At 46.1% G+C, this 15,681-nt stretch overlaps 1 protein-coding gene across 3 annotated transcripts in view; it reads left to right on the plus strand.

Moving 5' to 3' along the window:
- The window catches only part of LOC101075009 (neural cell adhesion molecule 2), a 61,492-nt gene extending 45,937 nt beyond the window's left edge, over positions 1-15,555 (plus strand). The window contains exons 15-17 of one of the 3 annotated variants that reach the window (XM_029840634.1): positions 6,493-6,700; positions 7,132-7,171; positions 11,815-15,555. In XM_029840634.1, coding sequence (XP_029696494.1) covers positions 6,493-6,700; positions 7,132-7,171; positions 11,815-11,871 — 305 coding nt within the window. In that variant the 3' untranslated portion in view covers positions 11,872-15,555. Of the gene's footprint in view, positions 1-6,492; positions 6,701-7,131; positions 7,228-11,814 lie in introns of all 3 variants that reach the window. The other 2 variants (XM_029840635.1, XM_029840633.1) reach the window with 2 other exon arrangements.
- Positions 15,556-15,681: the final 126 nt, after the last annotated feature.

Raw genomic sequence — 15,681 nt, forward strand, 5'->3', positions numbered from 1 at the left:
TGTTAGGACATCATTAATCCAGTCGCTTCCCCTCAGATCAAATCGAAAGACGATCAATCACGGCTCAGGCCTAATGACTTTTCACTGTCAAATTGAGATGTGTGTGAATTGCTTCAGGTGCCACATAAACATCTGAATCCTGAACAAATGGATTGAAACAGCTAATGGGCCTATACATCAACGACAGTCAGATGATGTCAGGAAAAGGGTTAATAGAGCAGGGAAACAAGGATTAATGGCCTCTGTTTTTGCAGGAATTAGAGAGTTTTTTGAAACTCGAGTGGCACCAAACAAATGAGTTATTTCTACCAGATGTCCAGGTAAACACAGCAGTGATAACAATCAAAGTTGCAATTACAGCTAATACATAAAAACAACAAAGGACAGCCAAACACATTCTCCTCCTAAGAATGTTAAATTACTTCCTCATCCTGAGCTGCAAGTTTATTGGAAACACTTGTCTCGGAGCCTCTTCGCTGAGCTTCAACACTGGGAAATTTGTCAGAGGCTTCACGAAATAGTGCCTGAATAAAATGCAATTGGTGCTCCAGCCCCAGAGTCACAGTGGGAAAGATCCTGTGTGAGTTGCGCATTCATTGCCAACAATGCTGGAACATCTGGGTTCTTTGTGAGTTTGGCTGAGAGGGAACGGCACTTCTACTGTTGGGAGACAGTCAGAAATGTCACCTAAAATCTTTAGGTTCTCGCCAAAGCCTCCTCAGCTGTGACTCGTGGAACAGTCTTCCAATAAACTAAGCTGTACAGAGCAAAAAAATAATGGAGATATAATTACAGAGCCAGAAAACAGGTGTCACAGAGGGTTTGGCTCATCTCGGGGTCACATGTTGTAGCCAGAGTCAACAACAATATTACGGACAACAGATATCAAACCCACGTTGGTCTGTGGTGTCAACTGTTTCAGTCAGCTTTGCTCAGACATGAGCCTGGCCTGACAGGAAGAGGCTACCTTGACCTGCCCTGATGTGTGTGTGGGTGTGTGTGTGTGTGTGTGTGTGCGTTTTGTGTGTGTGTGTGTGTGTGTGTGCGTGTGTGTGTATATATATATATATACTGTATATACTGTATATGTGCATCAATGAAGAGAGGAGCTGATGGAAAGTGATGATAAACTGACCCAGTTTCTGAAGTTATTATTAGACATATGATGGTTGTAAATTGTCTGTTGAATGGAAGAAAACATAATGTCCATTCAAACGTGCGCACCCTTGAGCATGGATATTCTCCCCAGTGGACAATGAAACCCCAAGAAGGGAGACAAACTCGCTTATTTATTAATAATATGTGGCAAAAAGTATATTTTGTTTTTTAATGACAAATTCTTTTAAAAAGCAACTATTCTTGTTTTGGGTGAAAATAATCTGATGGTTCCATGTCTTCAGCCTGATCTCGCCACAGCGTTGTCATGATTTAAGGAACACTATTTTTTCAGTCCTTGTTAGCACAGAGCTAAAAGACGGCTAAAACCACAGTGATGCCAGCGGAGCCTTGATCCCTGCAGGTCACTCGTCCTTGCATTTAAAGTTGCAGCTGCTCCGCGGCGGCAAATGTTTACATCTTTATGATTTCAAAATCAGACAGCTTTATATGACAAATCCTGTTTTTCTATGTGTCTTAGAGAAAAGGAGAAAATAGCTTTTCTTGACAGACTCATGGCACATCTGCAGAGGGGCCCTGGCAGGCACTTTATCACTCTGACCTGTGGGTTATTACAGGAGGATGAGGACGTTCACAGCCGCCGCTGGCGCCAGATTGATCACAGATGATCATTCAGCACTCAGATGAGGGCACATTTGCCCTCTATTTTCTAAAGGAGACCCTCACATAGGAAGGGCTGCATTGCTTTTCTGCACTCTGACATTATAAATCACCAACTGCGCTGTGGGCCAACGCAGGAATATTTGTTTTGAACAGTGCAGATTGCCAAAGTCAGTATATTATGTATAAACATAATTTCCTCTTGTTTTCCTCCCGTCGTGGCATTTCTTCACGAGCTGTGTTTGGGTGCTGGAAGGCACCTTGGTTGCTAACTTGAGCAGTTTGACTTGAGGCCACGCGTTCCTTCAGCTGCGTTTCATCTCTGTTTATTAAATTTAAAGTTAAGCCGCTCGGCATGCCTTAATTCCTTGCGTGGAAATCTGAGCTGTTTCACTGTGGAAGGCATCTTGTTTCTGGTTTGAAGTAGAAAATCTGTGCATAAATATTGACTTACAGTAAAGGCACTTTTACAATATTTTCTTTTTCACTCTTTTCATTTGGGACCCCATACAGATAGTTCACCTGGTACCAATCTTGGCTTCTGAAAGGAAGAGCGAAGAAGCACGCTGTTGTTTCAATCATCTATACAAATGTACTTGGTGTCTGGAATATAGCCAATGGTTGGTCTTCCGTCAAGTCCCCCTCGGCATGTTTTGCACTTTTGTGCCACCGTAAAATTCTAATCTCTACTTGGCGTGTTCCCGAATGTCTCATCATGTCCTAAAGCGCTGCAAGTAAAGAAGTGCATGAAAAGCGCTCTGTTTGTATGATTAAACATTCATTTGACACACAGGCGAAGCTGGAAACTTGATCATAACCTGCTGCTTTCGACTTGCTTGTTTTCTGTTCCTAATACAATTGTTCTGCATTAAGGTTTTACAAGAGCCCCGTGATTTGCAATGTCATGAGTGTTTGAAGCAACAAATTTCAACACGGTGTGAAAGCTTGAGGGTGCTACAGTTTTGCAAAAAAACGGTTGAGTGTGGCTTAACGAAAAAGATTAGCTTTCCCTTTGTCTCCTGTAATTTGCGGCTGCTTTGTGGGGACTGGAAAGGTGTTGTTTACCACCTCTGAATCTGCGGTTTTGCAAATTAACTCAGATAAGCCTTTAGAAGGTGAGATATGAAACCTTAGCCTGGAGCTGTGAGGAAGTATTGATCCAACATGCAAGTCTCAAGTCCCATAACCCGGTTTTGGGAAAATACAGTGTTTTAATTAGAGTTGCTATCACCGCGAGGCGTTTGTGGCTCACCATTTGCCTCCTTCGGCTGCAGAGTTAAGAACATGGAAGAATGCTTTCGGGTGTGAAATGAGCTTGCTTCCAGCGGAGCAAGTATGAGTTGGTAAGTGTCTCCTCTCTGCTGTAATCTGCAGGTTTTGTCAAACCGCTTCAATGAGCCATTGTTCAGCATTATTGCTCCGTTTATGCCCAGTTTGTGTGTCCGTATGGTGCATCTTAGGACAGAAAGAAACCATATTCCATACAAAATGTGCTCTACTTGATTTAATATTTAAACATAGTGGAAACGCGCCATTTAACAGTTAGATTTACCTGATGGGGGTCCAGGCCAAGTCCAGCTGAGGGTCACACAGAGCTGCCAGAGAAGTTCATGGATGTCTGATATTTGTCAGCTATTTGTGTTGCGTTGCTGATGAACATGCAAGCGCACCCAGAAGAACTGTGTTGTTTTTGAATAGCTGTTTTAAATAATTAAGCTTCTTTGTTTCTTTTTGACATCCAAAATTAAACAGAAAGGCTCCATTCATTGCACAGGTGAATAATCCATCAAACCCCTTCAGATATCTTATCTCTTCCTACACAGAGGCGGGACAAACACAGCTTTACAGCTCGCCCATTTCTGGGAGCTTCCCCCTTCTCACTGGGGGCCCACATAAGAGCAGATCGACGCATAGCAGTGATTCCATTTACGTGATGCAGAAAAAGGCAGAAAATGTCCAGGTTTCGTTGCTGCTGCGCCTTTCGTTTACACGAGAACGGGGTGAATCCGCAAACGTAACGATCGTTTACTGTTACGATACATGGTGGTAGCGGACCCGAACGCAGGCCAGGACACAGAGGTGGATCGGGATCGGGAGGCAGCGTCCGCCCGTCCCAGGTCCATCGGCGAGTTCCCAAACCAGACGCAGTCCCCCTGGACTGCCGGGAACTCGGAACACCGATGAGTCCTCAAACGGCTGCAGTCCTCCTGGACCGGCGAGGGCTCGGGAGTCCGGCGCAACACGCTCGCCTCACGAACGTGCCCCGAGACACTGAGGGCAGAGGCAGTCCTCCTAGACTGCAAGGGGGGCAGGAGCGGTCCTCCAGGAGAAACGGAACAGCAACAGGAGAGGCCCTCCAGGAAAACCGGAAGCTCGGGGACAGGAGTGGCCCTCCAGGGCAACAGGAACACAGGAACAGGAGCCAACACCAAGGAACCCAAACAAGCTCCCACACTAGACCAACAAACAGACTCCCAACACGAACAGGAACACTCAGGAAAGTGAACAGAACACCCCGGCCAGTGTGGACCCGGCGGGTCAGGATGGTGGAGCTAAGGACACAACCCCTCCCTTCCCCTCCCCTCCCTTGACAGTAACCTTCCCTGTCGCCTTTGCTGTGCTCAGCTTGATGGTCCTTGTTGGGCGCCAGGAGGCGCCCGTTGAGGGGGAGGTAATGTTGGGATTTCTGGGTTGTGTCTGTCTTTGGCCTGCAGGGTGTGGTGTTGAGCACAATTGGGTGCAGCTGGCACTGCAGGTGGGCGCACCTGTAGGCAATTTACATCTTGCTGCCTATTTAAGCAGGTTGTGCCGGGGTGTCTGTTCACTTTCCTGAGTGTTCCTGTTCGTGTTGGGAGTCTGTTCGTTGGTCTAGTGTGGGAGCTTGTTTGGGCTCCTTGGTGTTGGCTCCTGTTCCTGTTGCCCTGGAGGGCCACTCCTGTCCCCGAGCTTCCGGTTTTCCTGGAGGGCCTCTCCTGTTGCTGTTCCGTTTCTCCTGGAGGACCGCTCCTGCCCCCCTTGCAGTCTAGGAGGACTGCCTCTGCCCTCAGTGTCTCGGGGCACGTTCGTGAGGCGAGCGTGTTGCGCCGGACTCCCGAGCCCTCGCCGGTCCAGGAGGACTGCAGCCGTTTGAGGACTCATCGGTGTTCCGTGTTCCCGGCAGTCCAGGGGGACTGCGTCTGGTTTGGGAACTCGCCGATGGACCTGGGACGGGCGGACGCTGCCTCCCGATCCCCATGCGGTCCAGGAGGACTGTTTCTGTTGATGTGTGCTCCCCTTCCCTGTAAATAAAGCCCTTGACCTCTCCACCTCTGTGTCCTGGCCTGCGTTCGGGTCCGCTACCACCATGTATCGTAACAGAACACCCCGGCACAACCTGCTTAAATAGGCAGCAAGATGTAAATTGCCTACAGGTGCGCCCACCTGCAGTGCCAGCTGCACCCAATTGTGCTCAACACCACACCCTGCAGGCCAAAGACAGACACAACCCAGCAATCCCAACAGTTTACATCTCCGTGTTCACAGGGAATGCTGTTTTCAGTGAAAACGCTGATGCTGATAGCACGTCTCAGTCCTGTGAACACGCTTTCACCTGTTTCACTGCAAACTAGCATCGCCAACTCCTGGCCTGTCTTGCTCGCTGCCGTTGTTTGAGTTGTTAGCGCGGATGCGTGCGAACGTGCGTGGTTTTGACACTGTCTCCATGAGAACCCAGAGTGCTTTTGAAATCGCAAATGAAAAACCTTTCTGCTTCTGGCGACAACGTTGATGCGTAAACATGGCCTCGGTCTTCCGTGGCTGATTACTCCTGGCAAGATCTGACCTCCAGCTGTCAACACTGATCCTACAATAGAGGCTTTGTTAGCGCTACCCTACAATCACTTAAGGACAAAACTGTGTTTAGCTCTGCCCATCATGGAGTTTCTGACACCTTTATTTTGTCATTACACAAGTCGAGCTCCGCTGCTGGTTCCCGCCTGCTCCGCGTGTTCCTGGAGGGCAGAGTGGTGTCAGCTCAGGCAGAACATTTTAATTCTAAACCTCAGATTCCAGCGCTTCTGCATGCTCACAGCCGGAGACGGCGAAATAACCTCGGTGGAGTCGGGCTTGCTGATGGACGTTACCTTGAACCGTTGTTGGAAGCAGAAATGTCTTCTGGAACCAGAGGTGTTGATCTGAAGGACATGATGTGGAGCGTTCACTCAGGTCGTGAGGTTAAACACTGCTACACGATAGAATGTGTGTTGCTCTGAAGATTGCGACCAGTAAAATGCACCAGTCTAGGTCAGGTCTTAACAGAAGCTGTGAATCTTATCACATGCAAGCAAATCACACAGCGAAGTGCTGCAGGTTTGAGAAATTTCCTGTTGAAATTCATTTTTTTCCTGGAGGTGGCTTTGAGGAATCTCAGTAATAATTGAGCCCTTCGGCAAAGGATACCCTAAACTGGAGGTTCTGTGGATTGTCATGGCGTTAGCATCCACCTGGGAATTCTTTGAATTTTCTGTTGTTTTCAGAAAACCGGAGTGGGAAAAATGTGGTGGGTGGTGTTCCGGGTACAGCCTGTCCTGCTTGTATGTCTCTCTGTGACATTCCTGATTCTTCACGCCACACCTGACCTCTTCTAACACAACTACGTGCGCTACAGAAGAAGTCCAAACTTGCTAACGATGTTTTCCTCTCCCTTCCCTCTCGTGTGTCTGTGCTTCCCTGCCTTAGCAGAATCCCTGTTCAGCGGCCTTGGGCTGGGGACGGTGGTGGGCCTGGGCCTGGGAGCGCTGCTGCTGCTCCTCGTGGTGGTGGATGTCAGCTGCTTCTTCCTGCGTCATTGTGGCCTGCTGATGTGCATCACGCGCACGCTCTGCAGCAAGAAAACAGCTACCAGTGGCAAGGGCAAAGACATGGAGGAGGGCAAGGCTGCCTACCTGTAAGTGATTCTGCTCTGCGGTAATATTCCTCTGTCTCTAGTAACTGAAGGCTTTGATTTACAGTCAGGGTGCGTCAATGTTTGCCAAGTCATTCATGCTTGCGGAGAGAGCATCTGCTGTGGGTGTATCTTGATGCTTGTGGGTGACGTCGGGTCATTCTAGCAAATACTGCTTCTGCACTATAATTTTGAGCTTTTTTTTTTTTTTTTTTCAAAACTAAACACCTTTATATGTTCCCAATCTGAGAGGCAAGTTAAATAAAACTTTTTGGTGTCAGGGCTGTTACTGTGAACTGTTCTAAGCTTTCTGTTCCTTTTGTTCTCAGTTTGGCTTCTCAAGAACCTCTCATGTACAGCCTAGAATTGTCTAAAAACCTCTTTATTGTGGAGAACATAAGAAAAAACAGACTTATTCTCACTATTTACTGTAGGTACACCTACAACAGCCGCCCAACCACCCTTTCAGCCACAGTATGTCTCTGATTATGTCTTCTTCACTAGCATCCATGCGTCTCATATAAAGTGCTGTGAGTTCACCTCTGAGCTACCTCGCCTGCATGCTCTTTTACACGTGCATGTGTGTGAGACAAGCTGTTTGTCTTTTTTTGTTTCCACTGTGCACGAAATCACCCTGGGATCACCGCATGTATGTGTGAAATGACCAGTCACAGAGGAAGTGCTCCCTCTCCATCCATCTAAAAAAAAATCCATGAAAGTCATGGCACTATCGATTTTCAGACGTAATCTCAACTATTTTTAGCAGGGTGCCAGTCAAACTGGGCTTTTATGAGACAGCACCCACACAGTGTGATTCATCAGCTCCAGCAGTGCCAGTTTTGTGTTCGTGCTGTCATTGTGCCGCACCCGTCTGGGCTGCAGAGGGCACAGTGGAGTGTCGACGCTTGCTGGATCGCTCTGCTCACAGCGCCAAAGGGCTGATTGACCGCCTGTCTGAACTGCATTTACAGATGGCCACAGAGAGAGAGGAGCTAACTGTAAATACTGCTGCTTGGTTATGACGCTGTCGGAGCGGAAGCATCGCCTCAGTCACGTCTCAAACCTGACTCACATGATTTGACATGGCTGTAGGAGGTAGCTGCCATAGCCATGACAACGGCTGTGAAAACCAGACTCTTCTTACACAAATAGATTCTGTTTTCAGAGTTACTGTAAAGAGAATGGAGTTGGTGCTGAGAGTCTAGATGTTGTGAGTGGTAGAACTTTGTCTGAGGAACAACATCAGGCTCACATTGAGGAACAGGTTGGAAGGCACAGCTCAAAAGCTGTTTGTGACCACCATTTTAGCTCCTTAAGGTACTGTGAATAGACACAAACCAGGGCTCGTTATCTATCTCTTCATGAACTGTGTCCGTCGGCTGTTCCTTCAGAAGTGTCCTTGGCAATGACTCCAACATGTCGACAGTGATGGAACACTCTATACTGACTGTGAGAATGAATGTAAAATTGAAAGGTTTAGATAAGAGCATAAACTAAGGCGCTGGGACGTGTTGTGGTTTAGACGGCAGGGAACCTAATTTATCTCTGTGCAAAGAAGGGATTGTTGTCAGCCTTCCTGGCCGGGCGTAGATGGCCTTCTGCCTAATTAACATCAGCAAAGGGAAGAACGAATCGCTCCTGCTGTGCTGCAGTGTCACTTAGGCTTACAGACTACAAACACACATCTGTAAACACACTGTGATAGCTTCACTCTGACTATGAGGTGCACAGCAGCTTAGATCAAAGAGGCCAGTAGCATTAGTTTGTTTTTGTGTCCTAGCCCTCAAAGTGTGTGTGTGTGTGTGTGTGTGTGTGTGTGTGTGTGTGTGTGTGTGTGTGTGTGTGTGTGTGAGTGAGTGAGTGTGCGTGCAGGGGGGTGATTAGTCTCACTGAGCTCAAAATCAGGACACAAGCTGCCTAATTAGTGCATTTTCTGATTAGTTTCAGCCATCTTTGCTTGAAGTACAAAGCACTGGCCTCATTTACAAATTTCAGATATTTGGTTTTCGCTGCAGCAATTTCATGTGTACAAAGTCCAGACAAATAGTCGCACGCTCGACCGCGGCTCCTGTTGCCTGCAGCCACATCCAGCCAGAACTCGTGACCGCCTGTGATATGTAAACATGTTTGTTATTCTGCAGATTTAGCATCTGAGAAAAGAAAGCCGTTAAAAAGGCAGATATCGCCCGTAATGTACTGTGTATGTCCAATCTGGGTTTGCATGAATCTAATGAAACATGAAATTGGATCCACACTGGAGGAACTTCAACATCTCGCGATCGACCACGGAGGAATCCCCTCTGGCCCTCTGGCATTATCTGGGCACATTAGGTACATTATCATGCAGAGCGTCTTCCTCTACGTTCTTCATCGCACTGCCTGAATTAAACTCCTGGTAAACGTCTCTTTGGGATATTTGGCCGTAATTTTTTGCTGATGTAAAACAGCTTTAAAAATGGTCAATTTACTGTAAATGTAAAATAAGGACGTCCAGAACCTTTAATGGTGTTGTAAATATAAAGCCCTAATTTAAAATGTTAAACTGAACATTAGTTACAGCTGTTTCTAAGTGGCTTTGATCAAACTGTTAATTAAAGGTCAGCATTAATCTAATTGTCAACGTGATGGACATTTTACCCCGAATCGTACCCATTTATTAAAATTAATCACGCTGTGATCTTCTGTGCCATACTTTCAGTCAGCCAGTTTCCACTTCATAGTTTGTCCTCAGTCAGGCGCCGGTGGACGCACAGTTGGACTCCTCGTTGGACATGGAGCAGGGCCAAGTCTCTGATCCAATACTGCGCTAAAGAACAAAAACCACAATAAGAAACCCTCAAATCTATTGAGAAGAATCCGCAGAAAGAACAAGCTTCACACAACAGTTAGGGAGAGCGCCCACACTAAAGTCCCCCGGTGCAGATTGAATATCTAAAATAGCCTCACTGCCAACGCCAACACCATAGAAGGAATAACTCCATAATAACTACTCTGTAGCTTTCTTTTTATTATTATCATTATTATTACTGCCAGCTTTGAATTTGGTTTCCAAAATTAAGTGATGAGTAGAAATACACGCATTTGTTCCTCAATTCAATTCAATTTAATCACTTTCTTGATCTCCTTGGGGCAATTTAAAAGGTACTGAGGTCACACACACCTCAGGACAAAGTCCAGAAATATAAACAGTCCAACAAACCAAAAGCAGTTCCGGGTTTATAGTACAGTGATCCCTCGTTTATCGCGGGAGTTGCGTTCCAAAAATAACACGCGAAAAGTGAAATCCGTGAAGTAGTCATCTTCATTTTTTTTATTATTTTACAATGCAATACTGAACTATAGAATGAAACCAAAAATCAAAACCTGTTTTAAAGCCCAAAATTTGTTTAAAACAATAATTTTAATCTAGTAATACAAGGTTGGAAACATTGTCACTGGCGTATTTCCCAGTCCCAGCTGAGCCTCTGCGTCCTGACTCCGCTCCGCTGTAGCGTCTGTTTCTACTGAAGGCGCAGGAGTCTTTCTCCGAGAGAAGAACATTGTTATGGGTAGTTGTTGGAGCTCTCTTTTTCTGAGCAAGAAGATTTTTATAAACGGATATGCCACCTTCGATTATATTTGAGAACTGCAATGAACGACTCGCAAAAAAAATCCGTGAAGCAGCGAAGCCGTGAAAGATGAAACGCGATATAGCGAGGGATCACTGTACATGACATGACATGACATGTATAAAATGCATGGTGCGTTTACAGAACATGATGAGGTGCCCAGAGGATCCTGAGAGATATTTTGGGGTGCAGACAGGCGTCAGATGAACGCCGTCTGGTTGATGCATTGTTAATGACTGGTGGTAAATCTTTGTTGTCCCGTACAGCAGGAAGCTCGAGTGAGGATTGTTGCCACTTGGATTCAAATAGCTGCTTCAGGTGTGAGCCAGTTTAAATGCGTTCCGACTGGATGTGGAGTCAATGTGGGAGTGACGCCTCCTGCCTGTCACCAGTCGCTCTGTAACTCGCCGTAGGATCGCGCACGTGTGGAGCTGAATGCAGATAAATCAGCAGAGGCTTGTCTTGACGACGAGGGATCCAGCCAATCACCTCGTTTGATTCGTTTCTGCTGCGCTGACTGAATGGAATGAAAAGCCAGCGGGAGACACGGCGTCGGCGATGTTGCTGCCGACACAGACAGACAAATAGATCAGCACTTAAAAGCCGCCAACAGCCAAACAAGCTCAGATGGAGAGCAGAAGAATGCAGAGAGAGTGGGATTCATGATCAAATTAAATCCACACAATGGCGCTTTTGTCCCCACCGATGCAGACTGTAGAACACAACACAAACAAAGCGCACTGATCCAGGCCCCCAAATTTAGATGTTTTTAATACGGCGAACACGAGGAGCGTGTTTGGTTCCTCAGGACGGAGACGCGGCCTCTCTCGGAGCTCCGGTTGCATCTTTGGGTGCTTCGTTGTCCATCTGAAGTGTGGAGATTCTTTTCTTTAAGTCCTTTCAGAGGCTTTTAAGTCTAACGCCGCTGCGTCTCTTTTAATTCAGCGTTATTAATCCAAACAGGAGCAGCTCCCCCAGCTGTGAAAGGTCTAAAAGGTGATTACTGCCAGGCTCCAAAGCCAGAAAGCACACCTTTTGTGGCGAAACCCATTAAGCCCACTCTGTCTTGTGGCAGCATTTCAGCACTAATTTCACTTGCTGCATGTCCCTGTTTCATATAAATCCGTCGTCTCCGTTAAGCCCATGCTTGTTTGCCAGCGGCACCTCGCAGCTTATCAGCACACATGGCACATGGAACTTGGGTTCTCTTGTATTCAGATGCGTGTGTTTGTTTCTCTGACTAGTGTATTCTAAAACAATCTTTTAAGATGAAAGTTTTTTATGCTGCCATGCTATAAACAAGGAAGCACACGGAGGGGGAAACCTGCACGTGTGGATCACTCATACATCATTTTCTGTCCTGTATGTCGTCACGTCATCATTCCTTACATTAGCAAATACTCATTTGCAAATGTAATAATGCCAAATTTTTATCTCAGCATCATTGCCAGTTCAGGAGGAGCTTCGGGTCTCTCGCTCACCTCTGCGTTTCCTCCCCCTCCTCCTCAGGAAATTACCGCTGAAGGAAGAAAATGGAAAAGAGTCTCTCAAGCCGGATACGATTGAAATCAAAGTGCACAATGACAACAGCATCCTCACGAAACCGGACGACAGCAGAGCGTAAGGAGGCTCGGCCCCATCACCCCCCCTCCACCACCACCACCAAAAGAACATTAGGATCATCAGACCAAATCCCAGAGAATCTTCTACACTGGAAATTAGTGGAGTGAAATATGATTTCTGTTTATATCAATGCCCCAATGTACGGCATTTGTAAATACAAAAAAAATAAAATAAATAACAACAAAAAGAAAAAGGAAAGAGAGTAAGGGTCAACCTTTTAGACACCTGGCGTGATAAATGTGCCATCAGTGGAAAGTTTGTTGCTCAGTGATTGTATTTAATTTGTCTCATGTCACTGTTCAGATTTTATTTTTATTTTTTTTCCTGTTCTGGCCGTCTGTTTTAAAGAAGATAAGAACACTACTGTGCCGCTGGTGCTCTGTTCCACGCACACGCCCCGTCCTTGCTGGAAGACGCTGCGATGGTTTCAGCCAATCACAAAACACATTGAGCTGGTTGTCACTGCTGCCCTCTAGTGGCAGGTGGCAGTATTGCCCCCACTTAAACGATTCCCAGTTGTTTGTCTCTGATGTCACCAGTTTGTCAGTGGAGGATCGGCCCCTGCAGCTGCTGTACAGGGTGGGGGGAAGAGGACATGTCATCTCAGTTTGGCCAACCCAGTCACCTCCTTCTATGCCTGTGTGAACCGTTGCTAATGCTTCTGAAGCCTTTAGTGCCGGGTCAGATGCTAACTTATAGTTGTACGGCACTCTCATTCATGTGCGCTGGTGTCTGGAGGCAGCAGGAGGGTGGGGGGGGATGTTGCTAGCTGTTAATCCTGCTTCTTGTACCAAACACACCTGTTTCTGTCATCCTCAGTGTTCAGTTCTGCTTTGGGGAGTTGCCCTTTCTGCTTCGTCATAACGCACCAGAACAAACTGTGGTGTGTGTCCCAGTGCACAAGTGTAGTTCACACATGGAAAAATACTTCAGTGTTGTGTTTCAAGCACACAGGTGTCTGGGAACTCTGACGATTCCTTACAATTCCTGTGTGACGTATTTAGGATGGAAATGAATTTGGAGTTGGTCTCGGGTGTTTAACGTATTCTGGAGGCATCGCGGCTGGTTGATTAGCTCCAGGTGCAGGAAAATGCATTGCTTCAATTAAAAAAAGACAAATAAAAGCCAGCCTGTGTTGCGGTTTGAACACTTTAAAACCATACCCGTGCGTTGATTTTGGTGTTGGCATATCATTTTTATATCGACAGTAAATATTGTTGGCCCTCTTCAACTTGAACCGTGGGATTTATTCACGTGTTCGCTCCAGAATCTGTGTCACAGGAAAAGAGGCTCAGTGTCCGGTGGCCTGATGTACAGTTTGGTTCGAGGTTGAGAGATGTCCTGCACAACTGGCCTGAATGGTGTCATGTAGTAACTGTCGCTGTTAGTAGGGAAAAAAGAAAACAGACTCGTGGCACGTGCGCAAACGATGCTGACGAGGACTCAATCCATGTGTGTCGTGCATGTTTTAAATGGACAAACTGGATTTCATTTGATACCAGTCAGAGATCCGTCTCCGAGTCTCTTTGTTTCCGTTCTGCTCCTTGGTTTCGATCACTGTTCCTCGCTGGTGTTGTCACGTTCTGTACATAGGTCTTGGGAAAAAAGAAAAGAGTATTTTACGAAGCTTTTATTTAAGTATACTGGAAGAGATTTGTCTTTCTTTTAATGCAACAGGCTTTGCTGTATACAGGATTTTCCTTTTCTTCTCAGCGCTGCTGATGCAGCTTTTTTTTTACCCCTCTGCTCCTTCTGCTGTGTTTCAGTCCAAGGTTCAACGATGATGTAATTTTGCTTTTTGACCCCTCCACATTTGCTTTCCCTTCTTCAAATCTGTACCCTAAAGCTGTTTCACAGCATTTAGATTCAGAAAGTAATGACAGGGGTAGTGTGCCTTTTTTTCCCCTCAACCCCCCCTTGTGGCTCGGCCCTGCTCCGGTGGTTAAGACCACCACATTAGCATTAGGTCTCGACCACTTTTTATTTTGATTTTTTTTTTGCCATCGAACATGTCAGTGAACCTGTGGAATCTGTCTGAGTGCAGTAAAAACGGGCCCAAAATGGTGGGCTTATTGTAATGTGGTGAACTGTCTCATCACACAATGCTTTGTACTTGTTTTGCAGTATCTGTGAGGACACAAACCCTGGACCCCATTCACTTTTACTGTAGCTGTCCTGGTAGATCTTCAGTAAAACTGATCTTCTGACATTGACTTGATGCCATTTCATAGCTCCAGCATATGGACAGACTCGGTGATGGTGTATCTGGTGCAAGGTCATCAAAGCAGACGACCATTAGCTGTTTTTGTACAAACAAAATATGTGTTTGGCTGGAAATACATTTTTAACCAGTCGATCACGGTTGTTGTAGTACACCACACTACGATGCACTGTTTTTGGGGTCAAATGTAGGGTTTGGGTCGCCGTACCCTGTCCGACTGATCCAATGCATGAGTCCACATCAGCCCTCAGCATGAATGTGTAACTGTGTTTCCACATAGATGCAGTTTAGGCTCATTCAACAGAATATGGTGTAGCAAACATACGATAACATGTCTAACATGCTGTTTGAGATTGCGAATATGGAAACAAAAAGCACTTAGAGCCCGGCTAATGCGTGGACACAGACAGTTAGCATCTACCAGTTGTTGGATGGGATTAGCATCAGTTCTGTCCACCGTCCCTGAACTCAGCTCAGGCGCTCGGGGGGAATAAAGCTATCGCGAGTCGACATACACGAGTGGGTGAACATGCTCTTTTCATCAATCAGGTCTAGTGTATGTATGCTGAATGTATTTGCAACAGTATTTTGATTGTGGGTCCATCTTTTAACTTTTCTCAGTGCAAATTTAAAAAAGAAAGAAAAAAAAATATATATATATGTATATTGTCCTAAATTAAAGACCGAAGGCGTCGTAAATTTCTACAGTGCTTTTTTTTTTTTGGTTCATATAATTTATTTGCTAATCTTTAAAGTTTATAAATCAGAGTGTATTAGTGAGCGCACCTCTCTTCAGTTCCATGGTGCATTGTGCAGCATTATGACCATGTCCCATATATGGACCTGCGAGTGTCCAGACGAGTCCCCCGTTGAGGTCCAACTTGCTTTGAATCGGTGACAGACATCCACCACCACCACTGCCTCTTCCTCGCCACTCGCCACCCTCCCCTACCTCTCGGACTCCGCCGGTCTTTATCTCAGACCTCTCAGTGCTCGGTTCTCTCATAGTGGGCCCTTGTACCTGCATACCTGAAATGGATGGTCCTGCTGTGGAACGGTCCTGCTGCCTGTTGTGACAACTGTAAATATGGGAGCACAGTGCCTGGAGGCTATAAGATTTGTACATGTTTTTTTGTATTTGACAATTAGTCGAAATCCCCTTTCCCCTCTCCTCTCGTCCTCCCTTCTCTGTCACCATGCCTCTGTCCTTTTTTCTGTAGGAGGTAAAACAGGCGTATTTGAACTTAGTGTACAGTATGTGTTCCCTCTGTCCCCCATCTTTCCTGGACTGACCCCCGCTGTGTGCTTTGTGCAGGAGGTGGGAACTATTGATGTCTTTCTGTACGTACCTGTGGAAACACTTGTGACTCCTGTCATTTGCCGCTGTAAATAAACATGTCCTGGTAGAAAAACAAGAGCTGTCATCATTCACTGTGGCCATTTTTATCTTTTCTTAATGTAAGTAACTTTTTTTTATTATTTCGAAGTGTGATAATTTATTATTTACAGAAGAGCCAGATAAATCTTGCACG

Source organism: Takifugu rubripes, chromosome 8, assembly GCF_901000725.2.
Source record: "Takifugu rubripes chromosome 8, fTakRub1.2, whole genome shotgun sequence".
NCBI lineage: Eukaryota > Metazoa > Chordata > Actinopteri > Tetraodontiformes > Tetraodontidae > Takifugu > Takifugu rubripes.